Genomic DNA, 14568 nt, shown 5'->3' on the forward strand with positions numbered 1-14568 from the left:
GTGGAATTAAAACTATTTTGCTAAGTTCACAGTACATACCTACTTAGCGCTGGTGGCCTAACGGTAACAGCGTGCGAGCGTGCGACTTGCAATCCGGAGGTCGCCGGTTCAAATTCAAACCCCAGCTCGTACCAATGAGTTTTTCGGAACTTATGTACGAAATATCATTTGATATTTACCAGTCGCTTTTCGGTGAAGGAAAACATCGTGAGGAAACCGGACTAATCCCAACAAGGCCTACTTTACCTTCTGGGTTGGAAGGTCAGATGGCAGTCGCTTTAAAACTAGTGCCTACGCCAAATCTTGGGATTAGTTGTCAAGTGGACCCCAGGCTTCCATGAGCCGTGGGAAAATGCCGGGACAACGCGAGGAAAAAGAAGACTTAGGGATGATTAACATATTTTATCTTAAATTACTTTGCAGATTACATTAGCATATTTGTTTACTTTTACATAGAATGCGGCTATTTGATTGAAGTTTTTTTTATCAGGATCCCAACTTGATCTACCTATATGATAGGTAGATCCGCGGTTCTAAGACATAATATTTACTGATTTTAAGTAGCTTAATTATTAATGATGTGTATTCTTTATTATCCACCTATCTCGCTGAAATAAATAACTTGTCACTTTCAAAATATACATAAGCTACGGTACGATGGCGAAACATTTTTAATTTTCGTAGTTAAACACTGGAAATATTTGAAGTAATCGTCACTCGCTTTGTTTGTAAGCTTATTCATATTTAGCTAGCTCGCTGAGCTGAGCGGGACCGATTCCTATGGCTTAGCGGGCACATGCGAACATTCGTACGGGGAACACATTCATGGATATTACATAGTTTTTTTTCGTTTTTCTTATTATTTGTACTTAATTGGAACCACGAGTTCTTTTGTACCTTATAGAAGAAAATATATTTTTCATTCGGTACTATTTTTCGTTGACTTTCTTTAGCAAAGGAAGAAACGAAAAATATATGGATATTTTGTGACTTTGTTTCTCCTACTAGAATCGAAATAACTCGGGAATATAAGAACATAAAAAATCCAAATTAAAAAAATGAGTTTAGTGTTCAAATTTAAATAAAGGTAACATACGGATGGAAACTCCATCAGCTGCATTACTGCTACAGCCTTAACACGGGCGCCGTGACAGTGAATTTCCTTGATAAATGAGTGGCGGATTGAACGCGCCCGCGTCTAGCCCTCAGCAGTAATGCCAGAACAGTAGTGCGCCTGCAGGTGCTATCACAATGGCACATTAAAATGCCCCACAGACGGAGAGATAAATCAATTAGTACATTACGATACAAGTGCGAAAAATAGGAAATTCGAAACGAGTGGCGATAAATTAAAACACGACCGAAGGGAGTGTTTTAAATCGACACGAGTTGCGAATTACCTATTCGCACATGTATCGTACAACGTTTTACAGTACATATGGCCCTTTAAATGTTCGACACAGTAACATAATATGCTACTTCTCGCAATAGTGCTATAAAGTAGCCCCATATGTACTGTAAAATATATTTTAATACACCGTAAGATACCGACAGATATCTTATATTTTTAGCTAAATAAGCATCACACACGCCAACGATACCAAAATATATCGTAATATACCGAGCTATATATAAGGTATCTTAAGATGCCTTGTTATAAAATATATTTTGGTATATTATCGCTCCGTCTTGTGACGGGCTTAATACTGGTTTGCCTGAGGCAATCAGTCTCTTGCGCTCGGTAAGCGGCAGGAGCTCTGTATGAGCTTGAGACAAAGGGCTGTATAAGCTTGTAATCTAATAAGCAGAAAACTTTGTTACCCGGCTCTATTGAAACTGAATCCACTCGAAGTACTTCCATCCTCACTTTATTGGCGAACTCAAGTTCGCAGGCAAAACGATAAAATATCGAAAGCAATTGATTTTCTCTGTCAATATCCCACGTCACATATCAATAGCAATGTTGTAGAAGGGTTGCCATAAAATATTTAATAGAATAAACCGATTTTAAACAAAACCTTTTACCTTGCCATATGTAACAGTAGACAATCAAACGCTGTAAGTGCTCGGAGTATGTATACACTAATCTAATATTACAATACAATCATAAATAAAATCAAGTTTCTGCCAGTCAATGTGTTGAATAGGAACTGAGCGAATTTGTTATGATTCCAAGCATTTAAATATCTGTCAGACACATATTTATGTTCCTAATTGTTTACTCTAAACTGTAGTGTTTATTTATATCAGACAGATAGTTGTTAATAGCCGTTATATTTAGTCCGGCGTCGGCGGCGGGCGTGGATACCTACTGCGATTATTTACGTATGCAGGCCTGTGGATGGTCCACATTCTATGCAAATAGGGGTCAGCGGTGCAAGGGATTACGCATAGCCTGTATTTAACTGATATAATAAAATGTATATAGAATAGAACAATTAAAATATAAGTCAAATCTATTATTTGCGAGAGTTGTAATATTTAGTTAGTGACATAAAATAAAAATTTAATTGATGAATTTTAATAATGAAATGTATGAATGGAGAATTATGTGGCACAACAAAAACTCAAAATAAGACTACATATATAATTATCGTTTATCTCAGTTCTCACACGAAGACTGAGAAAGGGAAATGTAACCCCACTCGCATCCAGTTTCAAGGGTTAAATGATCAGTCGTAGGGCATACCCACCCCTTTCTTCCCCAGACACAAAATCCACGGATATGGTGTTCGAACTTGGTGGTGAAATTGATTTACTTATATAAATATAAATAAGGCCTATTTTCAGTGAACGAGAGGGAAATGGAGTGCACATTGGAAATATATAATGTAGGTATATTATATGCGGTTACGAACATTATACGATACGTAAAAATAGAACTATCTTATATCCATGATGGCCGGGAGAGTTCAAGGTGAATGAGGCCGTTATGTCGGCTGTTTTCAGGAAAATGTAGCCTAGTGGGAAACTAAATTGGTTCATTGGGATACTAAAATTTACGAGTGAGCCAATTTTTTTTGAATAAGCCTCATATTGAGTACTAGCAATCAACCCGGATCTTATGAGATCAAGCCGCATGTTCATTACAAACTAACAGAATTTATCATTTCCTACTGGTACCATAATATTGCATTGTCACCCAATTTAGATTTAGATTTATTTATTTCACAACATATGATTACAGTACAAATTACATCAATGTCAATTTATAATAATCTATATTGTGATCGTCAGAAATAAACTTAAATAATAACAAGATAATCCAAATAAATTAATTTCAATAATAATATATATATGAAAATTTTCACCTGAAAAGGATCGTCAAATAATATCAAGAATAAGCAAACACAATGTCAAATCATTATGCAATTATAAATTATACAGTTATGTCAAAAAAACACTTTTTGAATATAATGGGTTGTCCAGTAAGAAGTTTATCAATAGACGCTTGAATGTTGTATCGGATGTGTCCGTCCTTATTTCTGCAGGTAATCGCTCATAATGCTGCAAGCTGCAAGTGCCATGCGACGTGGAACTATTCGAAATCGACCTGTAGTTCTAATGTTTATACCAGCTACCTCAACGCGTTTAAACACAGATAGGTTATTTCTAACATACATAAGGATTTCGAACAAATATAACGAGGAGTGCGTCATTATTTTGTGCGTTACAAAAAGGCCCCTGCATGAATGTCTAGGCTTCGCACCTGCTAGCGTTCTTATTGCCTGTTTTTGCATGATAAACAATCGGTTGGCATGCGTAGAGTTTCCCCAAATGAGTACACCATACGTCATTAGTGAGTGGAAGTGAGCGTAGTAAATCGATTTCAATGTAACATACGAAACAAGGGGTTTCAACTTCCGTAACGCAAAGACTGCACTACTCAATCTATTGCATAGCTGGTCAACATGGCACTTCCAGTTCAGATTCGAATCCAACAATTCCAATTAACTTACATATTGTGTACAAATGTTCAGGTTCATTGGAAACCAGGAAGTAGGTCAAATTTAAGTTGTAACATATGACCCGTAGAAACATAGTTACATACATTGCAAGCTATATAAAAGCTTATAATATAATTTGAAAATAAAGCAATGAAAAAAATAAAGTAATGTTATTCCTTCTAAAATATCTTTTCTTTAAGCTTCGACACCCCTGGCACCAGGCGGAGAAGCGGGCGCGGAACGCGATTACAGCCGGTTGATTTGTCGCGCTCGCTCCGAGAGAACCACTGAACTCACTACCCATTCATTTGATGGCTCAATATCCACGGCCCATGTGTCGGAGTCAAACGATAGACAAGTAAGAATAAATAAATATATGTCGAACTTGTCATTATGGCGGTAAATAATTTATTTTACCGTTATCCCTTTTACAACATGTTTTCTTGAAACTTGGACACCCCTGGCGGAGGCAGCGGGCGCGGAACGCGATTAGAGCCGGCTGATTGGTTGCGCACTCGCTCCGTGGCAACCACTGAACTCACAACTCATTCGATGGCTCAATATCCATCATCAAATACATGTGTCATAGTCAAATATTAGAAACGTGAAAATAAGTACTTGATACTCGTATGATGTCCATCAGATGTCGTTTGACCTGAGTCGTGTTATTATTTAAATGCTTAACTACCTTCAGCTTAGACATTATTTGTACCACATACTTATCCACTTGAAATGCACTATTAAACAACACTTTGGTTCAGCGGAGCCGCCATTAGCCTTGCAATATACTTTATTATAATAAAGCATGATTAGGCACCCAGTATTATTTTTCTGCGGTTTGTTTGAGTTTTCATCTTAAATCAGAATCTGAATTTTCGGCTTAGATTCTATAATTTTAGTTATATCTAACCATTTTTGACATGAGATACTGATAACATTCTTAGGTAAATGCGACACTTAAACACATTGCACAATTTCTAACAAACATCCATTCGGGCTTGTCCGCGGAAGCAAGGTCGATGGGGTGGAAAGGTAACATGCGGACCGTGCGGTTGATATTTCGGTGGTTCAGGTTTTATTTTGCCTTTTTCAGTATCGTGATAAGGTTTGGCAAAAATTTGGTACGTACCATTATTATCGCGTGTGCTATAAAAAATTAAGAAACGCGCCGATTAAATTCAATAAATATGCTAAAATGTTTATATATATTATATACGATTTAAATTGTATACCTTTGTTTAAATCATTAAAGATGTCAAAGAGAAATAGTGTATTAACCATTGCAGTAGATCTTCAAACATACCTATATTTGTCAAATTATCATCTAAGAATGTGGTTCAAAATAATTTCTTTAGAATTACAACGTTAGCCTGTAATTGTTATTGTCGTGTTCTGATTATAGAATGTTTGAAAAGTATTATCCTGCAGTTCCGCGATTCTAACAAGAAAGACACAATGGGCACGTGTGCAGACCGTTATAGCTACGTGCTACGTCACGTGCGCTGCAGTCTGCAGTGTGAGCTACACCGCAATGGAAACAACGACAAATGCCCATGCAACTATATATCTTTCTACATTGTCTTAAGAGCGTTGGCGTAAGGCTTTATTTACATTATATCAAAATAAACGCACAATCACGGGAACGCGGATGTGAATATGAAAATAAAGCCCGCGTGAAGAATTGCTCGGAATTAGCTACATTACATTCATATGAATTCCTTTGTTAATATGTCAATTGGGTACATTGAATCAAATCAAGCAAATCAGCATATTTTAAGTGGTGGATAAGAAATTATTTAGGATGTTAAAGGATTTATTTTAGAAATGATTTTGATTGCCAAAAAGCGTAGATAAAAAGCTAATTAGTTTAACATACTTATAGGTAATTAAAATATTGCTTTGTAATTGTGTCTGGTAGGTAAAAATACATAAGTACTTAAGTATTAAAATTTATCAAAACTTAGAATATCTTTCAAATATCTTTGTTCCTAGGACACTTATGAGTATTAAACTTTAAAAGGTTAAAGTCCAATAAATAAAAACAACAACCAAATGTAATAAAAATATACTTACATTTTATTCAGGTTTAAGGTTACGAAGCATTTAAGGGTTTTGTTACTCTCACTTTTTAACAGCTGTACTCACTGAATCGATATACACATTTGTTTTGATTTGGCTCGCAACATCACTCGTCCAAAATGTAAATGATTTTAAAATAAAGTGCCTGTTTACTTTATTCCCTTTGTCATTATTTTCTGTGGTGTTGCTTGTGGTGTGGATATTAGGAGAGGTTAGTAGGGTAAAGGGTTCTTTGATGGAAGGTAAGTTGGTGGTTTTAGGTTATGTTTAGTGCGCGGGTAAGCCACGCGCGGCGCTGTCGGCGGCCGGCGGTGGTCGACTGAGCGAGGGCGGGCGGCTTCTTGCTCCATTCGTACTCACTTACGCTTTTATAATAAAATCATCCATCTCATTTCCCCGCACAAGTCGTACAACACAAACGGGACAGCAGTAACATTTACACCACATTTACACTGTAATTTGTACTCGGTTTACATTTTGGCCATTAATGATAAAGTAAAAATTCTGTACGAATTGTACGATTTGATGGTTTGACGAATTTGGGTCATATTACATTTTTGGATTAACTGTATGTACAGTCAGCTGCAGAAATAGTTGACCTGCCCCCCTGTCATCGCTGACTCACTATTAGACGTATTCTGATTATAATAATAGAGCCCCTAGTGTAATTTATTCGATAGCGAAACGTGACGACCGCGTTTGCGTTAAGTCTCATTTTGTATGGGAATTTAGAAACAGCGCGCCAAGCGGGACGTTTTGGAAACTCAAAATCTCATACAAAATGAGACTTAACGCAAACGCGTACGTCACGTTTCGCTATCGAATAAATTTACACTAGGGGTACAGGTTAAATTTGATCTTAAATTTGATCAGTTAGTGTCGAAAGTGACGTATCTGGTTGGTGGTATATGCCTCCCTGTATTGTACGTTCAAAAGATAAAAAATAACTAGTAACATTTTGTGTGTCAACATTTCTTATCATGTAAAATGCATTGGGATAACTTCGATAACGGGGTAATTTTAAAAATCGCTAATATCTACTTAATCTACTAAACTACTGCTACTGCAACGTTTACCGATGCATCCTACTTACTAACTGTTGCTACAGTAGAAATTGCTTCTAGTTTAGTAAGTAGGTACCTATTAGTTATTTTCAAAATTATCCCGCTTTCGAAGTTCTCCCAAAACACCTTAACAATTTTTTCATGTAACTAACTTATGTCAGTTTTTTTCGCTCGGAAAATATAGATGACTACCAACATTAAATTGCGCAGGTATCAAAACGTAGACGGAAAGTTGGTTCGATAAAGCTTTGATAGTTAGTAGTGTGTTAGTTCATACGTCGTGTGAATTTTGTCGCATAATTAGAAAATGATTGTCGTTTCAATTTTGCCACTTCACTGATTTTACTCTGCTATAAAATCTCCAGTTATCGAAGTAGAACGCTCCTGTATCGACGCTTTTACGAGAACATGTTTTATAGGACTTTACATTATTTTTATAAAATCACATTTTATTTCCAAATTAGTGCCGTTGTCTGTCATATAAAAGACTTGGGAGAAACAAAAGTAGACTTATTGAAAGCAGCATTATTAATAGCTGGTGGCAAACCTGCGCGTTTGGAAGCGTTCCCTTGGAATGTTCAGTTCTTGAACAGTGGAGGCATGTGTGCAGCTAGCATTTTAACTAAGAAATCAGTGTTAACAGCAGGACACTGCTTCGACTTTAACAAAAACATTGGAGATATGTCGATATTGGCAGGTAACCTACTCGTGATATCATGTAGAATAAGATAGCTCAGCCAGAGTTTTTAAAATTTAAGTATAATTTTCAGCATCGCAGTATATCTTTGATCACCACAGGCAACAACACAATGTCTGGGATTTCAGGATCCACCCGGACTATAACACATCAGCAATATTTTCCGATGACATAGCCATCATTTTCATAGAGGACACATTCGTCTTCGGCCGCGAAGTGCAGCCTGCAAAGCTGGTCAATACTGATCGCTGGATGAGAGAAACTGGGAGTACGTTTGTAGCGACTGGCTGGGGACAGACTTCGGTATTTATGTTTACATCAAACAGTTATTAGTTTTCTTTGATATTTACGAGTAAATGAAACATATGAACTTTTGTCAGGAGCTTTTTTTTTATACCACGACGGTGGCAAGCAAGCATACGGCCCGCCTGTTTACTCCTAAACACCCTACTAGTCCTAAGTTTAGCTTACTCCTAAAGATTAACTGAGCTTCTGAAACTGAATAAATCTTTCGTATACTGATCATAAAACGTATGTGATTAACCTAGCCTAATAGGTTGTTTGTTTGTTTAATCTGCTTTGAGCAGAATAGTATATGTGGGGTTTTTAAATATAATACTAACCCTATTCATTCAGTTTCTATCCTACATATTAAGGTGAGGGGGGCGGGGGGCAAAGACGCCACCAGACACCATGCCGTGATGTCTAAGTGCGCCTACCTTTAATATATCGAAAAATGTTTATAGAATATTCGTAATATTACTATTATTCTATAAGCAGTTTTCGATATATTCAATGTAGGCGCACTTAGACAGCATAGCGTATTTCGCACCCTTCAACTTAATTTGCGTCATGTCGTCTTGTGTAGAGTGGTTATCACTTCTTTTACCGAAAAAGGCCCCAAAAAATCAGTACGCTTGTCTTTACATTCTTCAAAGAAATGAAAACGTGTACTCTGTACAATCTGGATTTGTATTTAAAAAAAACGACAAGTATGTTTTTATTCTATTCAGGAAGATGGTGAACTATCTTTGAGAGGTCTTATGGAAACAAAATTACGCTTCATTCCACGCAAGGAATGTTTGAAAGAATACGAAGGAGTGATATTCAGTCATGACATGTTCTGCCTTTACGGGAATGGGACTAGTGATACATGTAAAGGGGACTCAGGAGGAGGCATCTTGTGGAACAAGTGAAGTCTACAGCATTTATTTATTTTATTAATTAATTTCACAGTATCAGAATAGAGTTAGACCAAGATAAGTCTACAGCTATTTTGATAGCCCAGACGTCGTCTTTTATGAAATTATGACGTATGAATACCACTTGCCCAGTCTATGCTATCAAAACCGTTGCAGAGATCAACTCTATGTTCGTGATCAGTCGTACCTTAAGCCCTTTATAAGTCATAAGGGTGTCAGGACTTATACAAAATTAAACCCTATTACTTTGAAATAAAGTTCAAGATTAGCTACTAAGCCTAATTAAAGGCTGAAAAAAATAACAAAAACATGAAATAAAAGTACTTATTATCTCAACCACATTCAAACTTCGATTCAACATCAAAACAATGCTGGTCCTAGGATCCCAGTCATCGGTATTTGTCAATCACCTGAAAAATAACTATAGTGTGTGTGTTCTGCAGTGGCAGTATGGTTCCATTTTTATCGCTTGTCACTATGACAAAAGATAAAAATGAAACCACGCTGCCACCGCTGGTCTACTATTTCGAGTTCAATGTTGTTATATTACATTGAACCAGGGCCGGATTTAGGGGAGGGCTACTGCCCCGGGGCCTCCACAAAAGAGGGGCCTCCACAATAGAGAATTCGGAAAATTTACCATTTTATTTGGAAAAAATTTGGGGCCAGGGGGCCTCCACTCCTTTATTGCCCGAGGCCTCCAGACCTCTAAATCCGGCATTGCATTGAACGTTGTTGCTAACTGTGAGAATGCAATGTCCTACTTTTCCTCCCTTGGGACACATAACTATTCTTTTGATAAAAACATAAATATTTGTATTTGATGCTCATTAGTACAATAATGGCAAGGTCAAACGTCGGCTGGCGATATCGGCCATTAATAATGCAGATGTACCCTCTTTATCGACCGACCATAAAATTACCATACTTTCCTCAGTTTTCATATTAGGTACGAGTATGTCAAGCAAATGACGTGTCAAGAAGAATGTGTTACATTTCATGATTTACCGACGACGACACTACTTGTATTATAAAAATGTTGAAGTTAGTAACGGTCATGAAAACTATGTTTAGCCCCATGTAGAGTAGGGGCCGCTTAAAAGTTTTGTAAAAATTTTGTAAAAATTTGCGGCGTATTTTGAGGTTTTACAAATAAAAATGAATGTTCATATTCTGAATAAATGTAGATGTATAATTGTTTACTTTTGAGTCATCACGGCCATGACAACAAAGTAAAATGGATAATCGCTTATGGTTCCAGCATGATTGTGGGCATCGTGTCGCACGGCAAAGGCTGTTTGAAGTATCCCGGCGTTTATTCCAACGTCTACTACTACACGGGCTGGATACAGAACACCACCGAACAACTGTTTCAACGATATTGTAGATTTCAGTCATTTGGTTAGCTCCAGCTTACAAGTAATAAAAATAAGTAATTTTTCACATATTCACAGTTTCATTTCTCAAGTGTTATGTAATGGAATTTTACTTAGTTTTGTAATTTTTTATGTCTTTCAAAGGTGACAAATATACGATCGAATAAATAGGATAAAAGCAACATACGTAAGTGGCTTCTGTTTTTATTAAACGTAAAGGTAGGTAAGATGTATACGAAATAATTTTAGGAAAATTAAAGTAATCGTAACTTAAAGTGCATACAGCATAAAAATTAAAAACTAATACTAATTGTAACATAAACATATCTTTAAAGAGTTAAGAGTCACAACAAACTAGCCACCGCCATACAATCGGGGTTACGCTCTCGTTTTAATAAAGCGAGTAGAAATTTCGAATGTATTTAAAGCTTTTACTTTGTCAATAATTTTTTTCATTATAATTTTGATGCATAGGTACGTCAGTTAATTACAGCCAGCGCACGCAATTTGTTTTAATTTGATGTTTTGAACGTGCAATCACAATTTCGTTTACATACCTAGTCATAAATCCATTATACCTACAATAAAAAAGTTAATTAGACCACCTCTGAATTGCAGTTTTCATTTAATAACGCCGTAACAGTGAAAAATCTTTGAACATGTTAAATCAATCCCGTTATACGTGTTTTGGCTTTTTATATTTAGTTCTGATTACACAAACGTTATGTCATAGATATAGACATAAACATTTATTGACAATTGAGGGTAAAATCGTGGGAGGTAAGGCGGTCCCTATAGAGAAGTTCCCTCATATGGCTCAGTTGCTGAACGGGGGGGCGCTGTGTGCTGGCAGCATCCTATCGAGCTGGGCAATCATGACTGCGGCGCATTGCTTCGAATTTAACCAGGATACAGACGATATGGAAATTCACGTAGGTACGAGTATTACGTAATATATTGTAATGGGATTTTCTAAAAAAATGTGTTTTTTTCTAAAATGGAAATTATTCAGTAAAGCCTCGGTGAACTCAAATATCTCAAGTTCCGTGTAACTGAAAAAGTTTAACAAAAATTTGGTTGGATACATCCCTGAATTCTAAACGAATAACGTCGCTTTTTGACATGTTCAAACTCCTGTCTGCATTATTTCAGGAGCCAGATATACATACGACTCGAATGCTGAAGTGTACGATATATGGTATTTCACTATACATGAGGACTATAGTAAGGTTATGCCTTTTTCGTGTGACATCGCACTCATATTTCTGAAAGAACCTATCAAATTCTCCGTTAAGACAAAAAAGGCCGTTCTTGCGAACTCAGATAAATGGATGGTCCAGGGCGCAACCAACTTTTCAGCTGCGGGATGGGGCTTGATAAAAGTAAGTACGTTTACTCGTACCTTAGATGAGCCAGTATCAATACTAGCAGATAGAACAACGCGTCAAAAGATTATGCTACCTACCTTATAAAAAAATTGGAAATAGTGACATATCTTGCATACAAGTTGTAAAGCTTATCTTTGTGCTAAAATTCTAAATCTAGGAAAATAAAAATAAAACTAATTCTTACTGATAGTGTCCGGTCCGCATAAGGTGTATTCCTCGTCTTATTTAGTGACTTGTTTCAATTTACTGATTATATTTTACACTAAACATTTGTATCCTACACTATACTGCGTTGACCTTATTACTTTTCCCCGAATGCCTATAAACCCTCGATAATATTTTGCAGTACAATGGTCCGCTCTCCAGCCACGGTTTATTGACGACCAATCTGCACTACGTGCCATTAGACAAATGCAGCCAGTTACACAACCTGACTATGTCCGAGGACATGTTCTGCTTGTATGGAAGCGGAAAGTATGACACATGCAAAGGGGACTCCGGTGGCGGCGTGGAATGGCAAGGGTAAGGTATTTTTATATCATATGCATACATTTAGATTGGGTAAATGCCGTATCAGTGAACAAGTATTACTCGAAAATAGAACCGAAGGTGATGGCTTTTTTGTATGGCCCTCTTACTTACTTAGCTACTTTGTAGCTGGTTGTTTGATAAGGTTAAATCTTGAAAGACCATAGCCCATCAACATAATAACGTCATATATCTATCTATCTTCTAGCTATATAAATAAAAATGAAATGCGTTTGTTATTATCTATCTATATAAATAAAAATGAAATGCGTTTGTTAGTCACGCATAAACTCGAGAACCGCTGGACCGATTTAGCTAATTTTGGCATTGAAATGTTTGTATTGGACGACTTTTTTTTTTAATTCATCACCTAAGGTGGTGAAAAAGGGGTTGCAAGATTGTATGGAGATCAAATATTTTTTGAGTGCGGGGTTTAAAACTTTGCACGTGGGCATATTATTAAAACACAAGAAAAGTAATTTCAGCGTTTTTGAAAATTCAACCCCTAAGGGGGTTAATTAAGGCTTGAAAGTTTGAATCCATTACAAATGATTTAAAACTTCATAGAAAAGCATAATGTAAGATTAAAAAAGTTATTTTAACATTCTTGATAATTCAACCCGTAAGGACGTTAAAAAGGGGATAGAAGTTTATATGCGGTACGAGTTTTTTTAAGCTGGGAATGTGAAACTCGTTGAATTGGGCACCAAAAAATACACACCTCCTTCATCACTCACCTGAGCTAGCAGGAATGCGGTGTGAGAATGAAGTTACAATTGGAATTAACATTAATCAATTGATAGGCGCTATTCTTCATAAAGTGAAAATTTTAAGGTTAACCCTTAATCAACTGTTAAGAGAAGCTCATTCTCAGATTTGAGAATTCGAGGTAAATATCTCCGTCGTCGCGCTGGCAGCGGCGGCTATTATATATATAAGTACCCGTACCATGAGTCACTGACAGTGTCAAAACTGACATATACGCGACATATATACAAAGAAAGTAAGTTACGTTCTCGATAGCGTTTATGTCATTGCCGAACTGGTGCTAGCCACAGAGGACGACTGCAGCTTTGGCGAAAAACGCTGAGTAAAATTTCAGAAATCGAGGTTTTGTTTTCGACATTTTCCTCCTCCAAAACTTAACCAATCGTAACGTGGGAACGGAATGAGAAAAAAATTATCTGTTTCTCACTGACTTTTGCGTTTATTGTTGCCGATTATGTATGCTTAAAAAAACGTCCAGGGTCAAAATCCAGAGAGGAAAATGTCGAAAACGTTTGTATGGAAGAATGACCATCACAAATGTTTTCTCTTAAGACAAGATATTGCAGACACGACAACGCAGACGAGTAAGCCGAAGTTTGAACAAGATCGGGGCTGAGTAGAGTTGCGACTTGGTCAACAATGTAAAAGAGACTTTTAACTATTAGCAGTACCCAAAATTATTATGTATAGGTAAGTTTTGGGTCTATCCATTAATAAACTTAAAAATTCTTTTTTTAGGATGGTAGTAGGAATTGTATCTCACGGTGACGGCTGCGCTCAAAAAAACAAGCCCAGCGTGTATTCCAACGTTTGGTATCTCAGAAGCTGGGTAAAGAAGAAACTGTTTGATTTCCAAAATGAGTTTTGCAACAAATCGATTACTGACGGGATTAGGGTCGAAACTAAAAACACAAATACTCGAAGGTGTAACATAAAATAAAGTTATAGTAACTATCTCGAAAAACTGGTTTTATTTTATTTTTTAACCGACTTCAAGATTTAAAAAGGAGGTTATCAACTCGGTGTGTATGTTTTTTTTTTAACCGACTTAAAGATTTCAGAAGGTGGAGGTTATCAATTCGGTGTGTGTGTGTGTGTGTGTGTTTTTTAAATGTTTGTTACTCCATAACTCCGTAATTTCGGAACCGATTTTTAAAATTATTTTTAGACAGTGTATTACTGATCACATTTAGAGACTAAAATGTCATATAAACTTTTCTGGATTTCGCCTAGTTATAGAGTTAAGACCAATGTAAAAAAACATCGTCTTATCGTAACTTAGTACAAAACGCCTTTTGATCGCGATGATTCCATTATGGGGCGTAGTCTAAATATCCTTATTGATAGATGTCCAAAAGTGACAAGTAACCTTTGCAAGAACTAGTTTTTACAAAAAAATAGTAAAAAATTATTTTCAGTGCCAGTTTTACTATAACATCAACTTCTTATGTACAAATACGTTCAAAATTGGAAAAAATTTTTTTTGACGAAATTTACTGAAACTCATATAACATTTTTT

General features: G+C 36.4%; 2 protein-coding genes across 2 annotated transcripts in view; one reads left to right on the forward strand and one right to left on the reverse strand.

The window, feature by feature from the left end:
- Nucleotides 1-6457, reverse strand: part of LOC133517992 (monocarboxylate transporter 12) — a 50552-nt gene extending 44095 nt beyond the window's left edge. The window contains exon 1 of the mRNA XM_061851528.1: nt 6021-6457. The gene's annotated coding sequence lies outside the window, so the exon portion shown is untranslated. The remainder of the gene's footprint in view (nt 1-6020) is intronic.
- Nucleotides 6458-6767: 310 nt separating this feature from the next.
- On the forward strand, nt 6768-14013 carry LOC133517997 (trypsin delta-like). The gene is made up of 7 exons (XM_061851534.1): nt 6768-7787; nt 7861-8090; nt 8801-8979; nt 10251-11301; nt 11518-11747; nt 12100-12275; nt 13788-14013. Exons 4-7 carry the CDS (start codon nt 11025-11027, stop codon nt 13987-13989), a joined length of 885 nt encoding a protein of 294 aa, XP_061707518.1. The 5' UTR covers nt 6768-7787; nt 7861-8090; nt 8801-8979; nt 10251-11024; the 3' UTR covers nt 13990-14013.
- Nucleotides 14014-14568: the final 555 nt, after the last annotated feature.

The sequence above is a fragment of the Cydia pomonella genome, chromosome 5 (assembly GCF_033807575.1).
Source record: "Cydia pomonella isolate Wapato2018A chromosome 5, ilCydPomo1, whole genome shotgun sequence".
In the NCBI taxonomy this organism is placed as follows: Eukaryota; Metazoa; Arthropoda; class Insecta; order Lepidoptera; family Tortricidae; genus Cydia; species Cydia pomonella.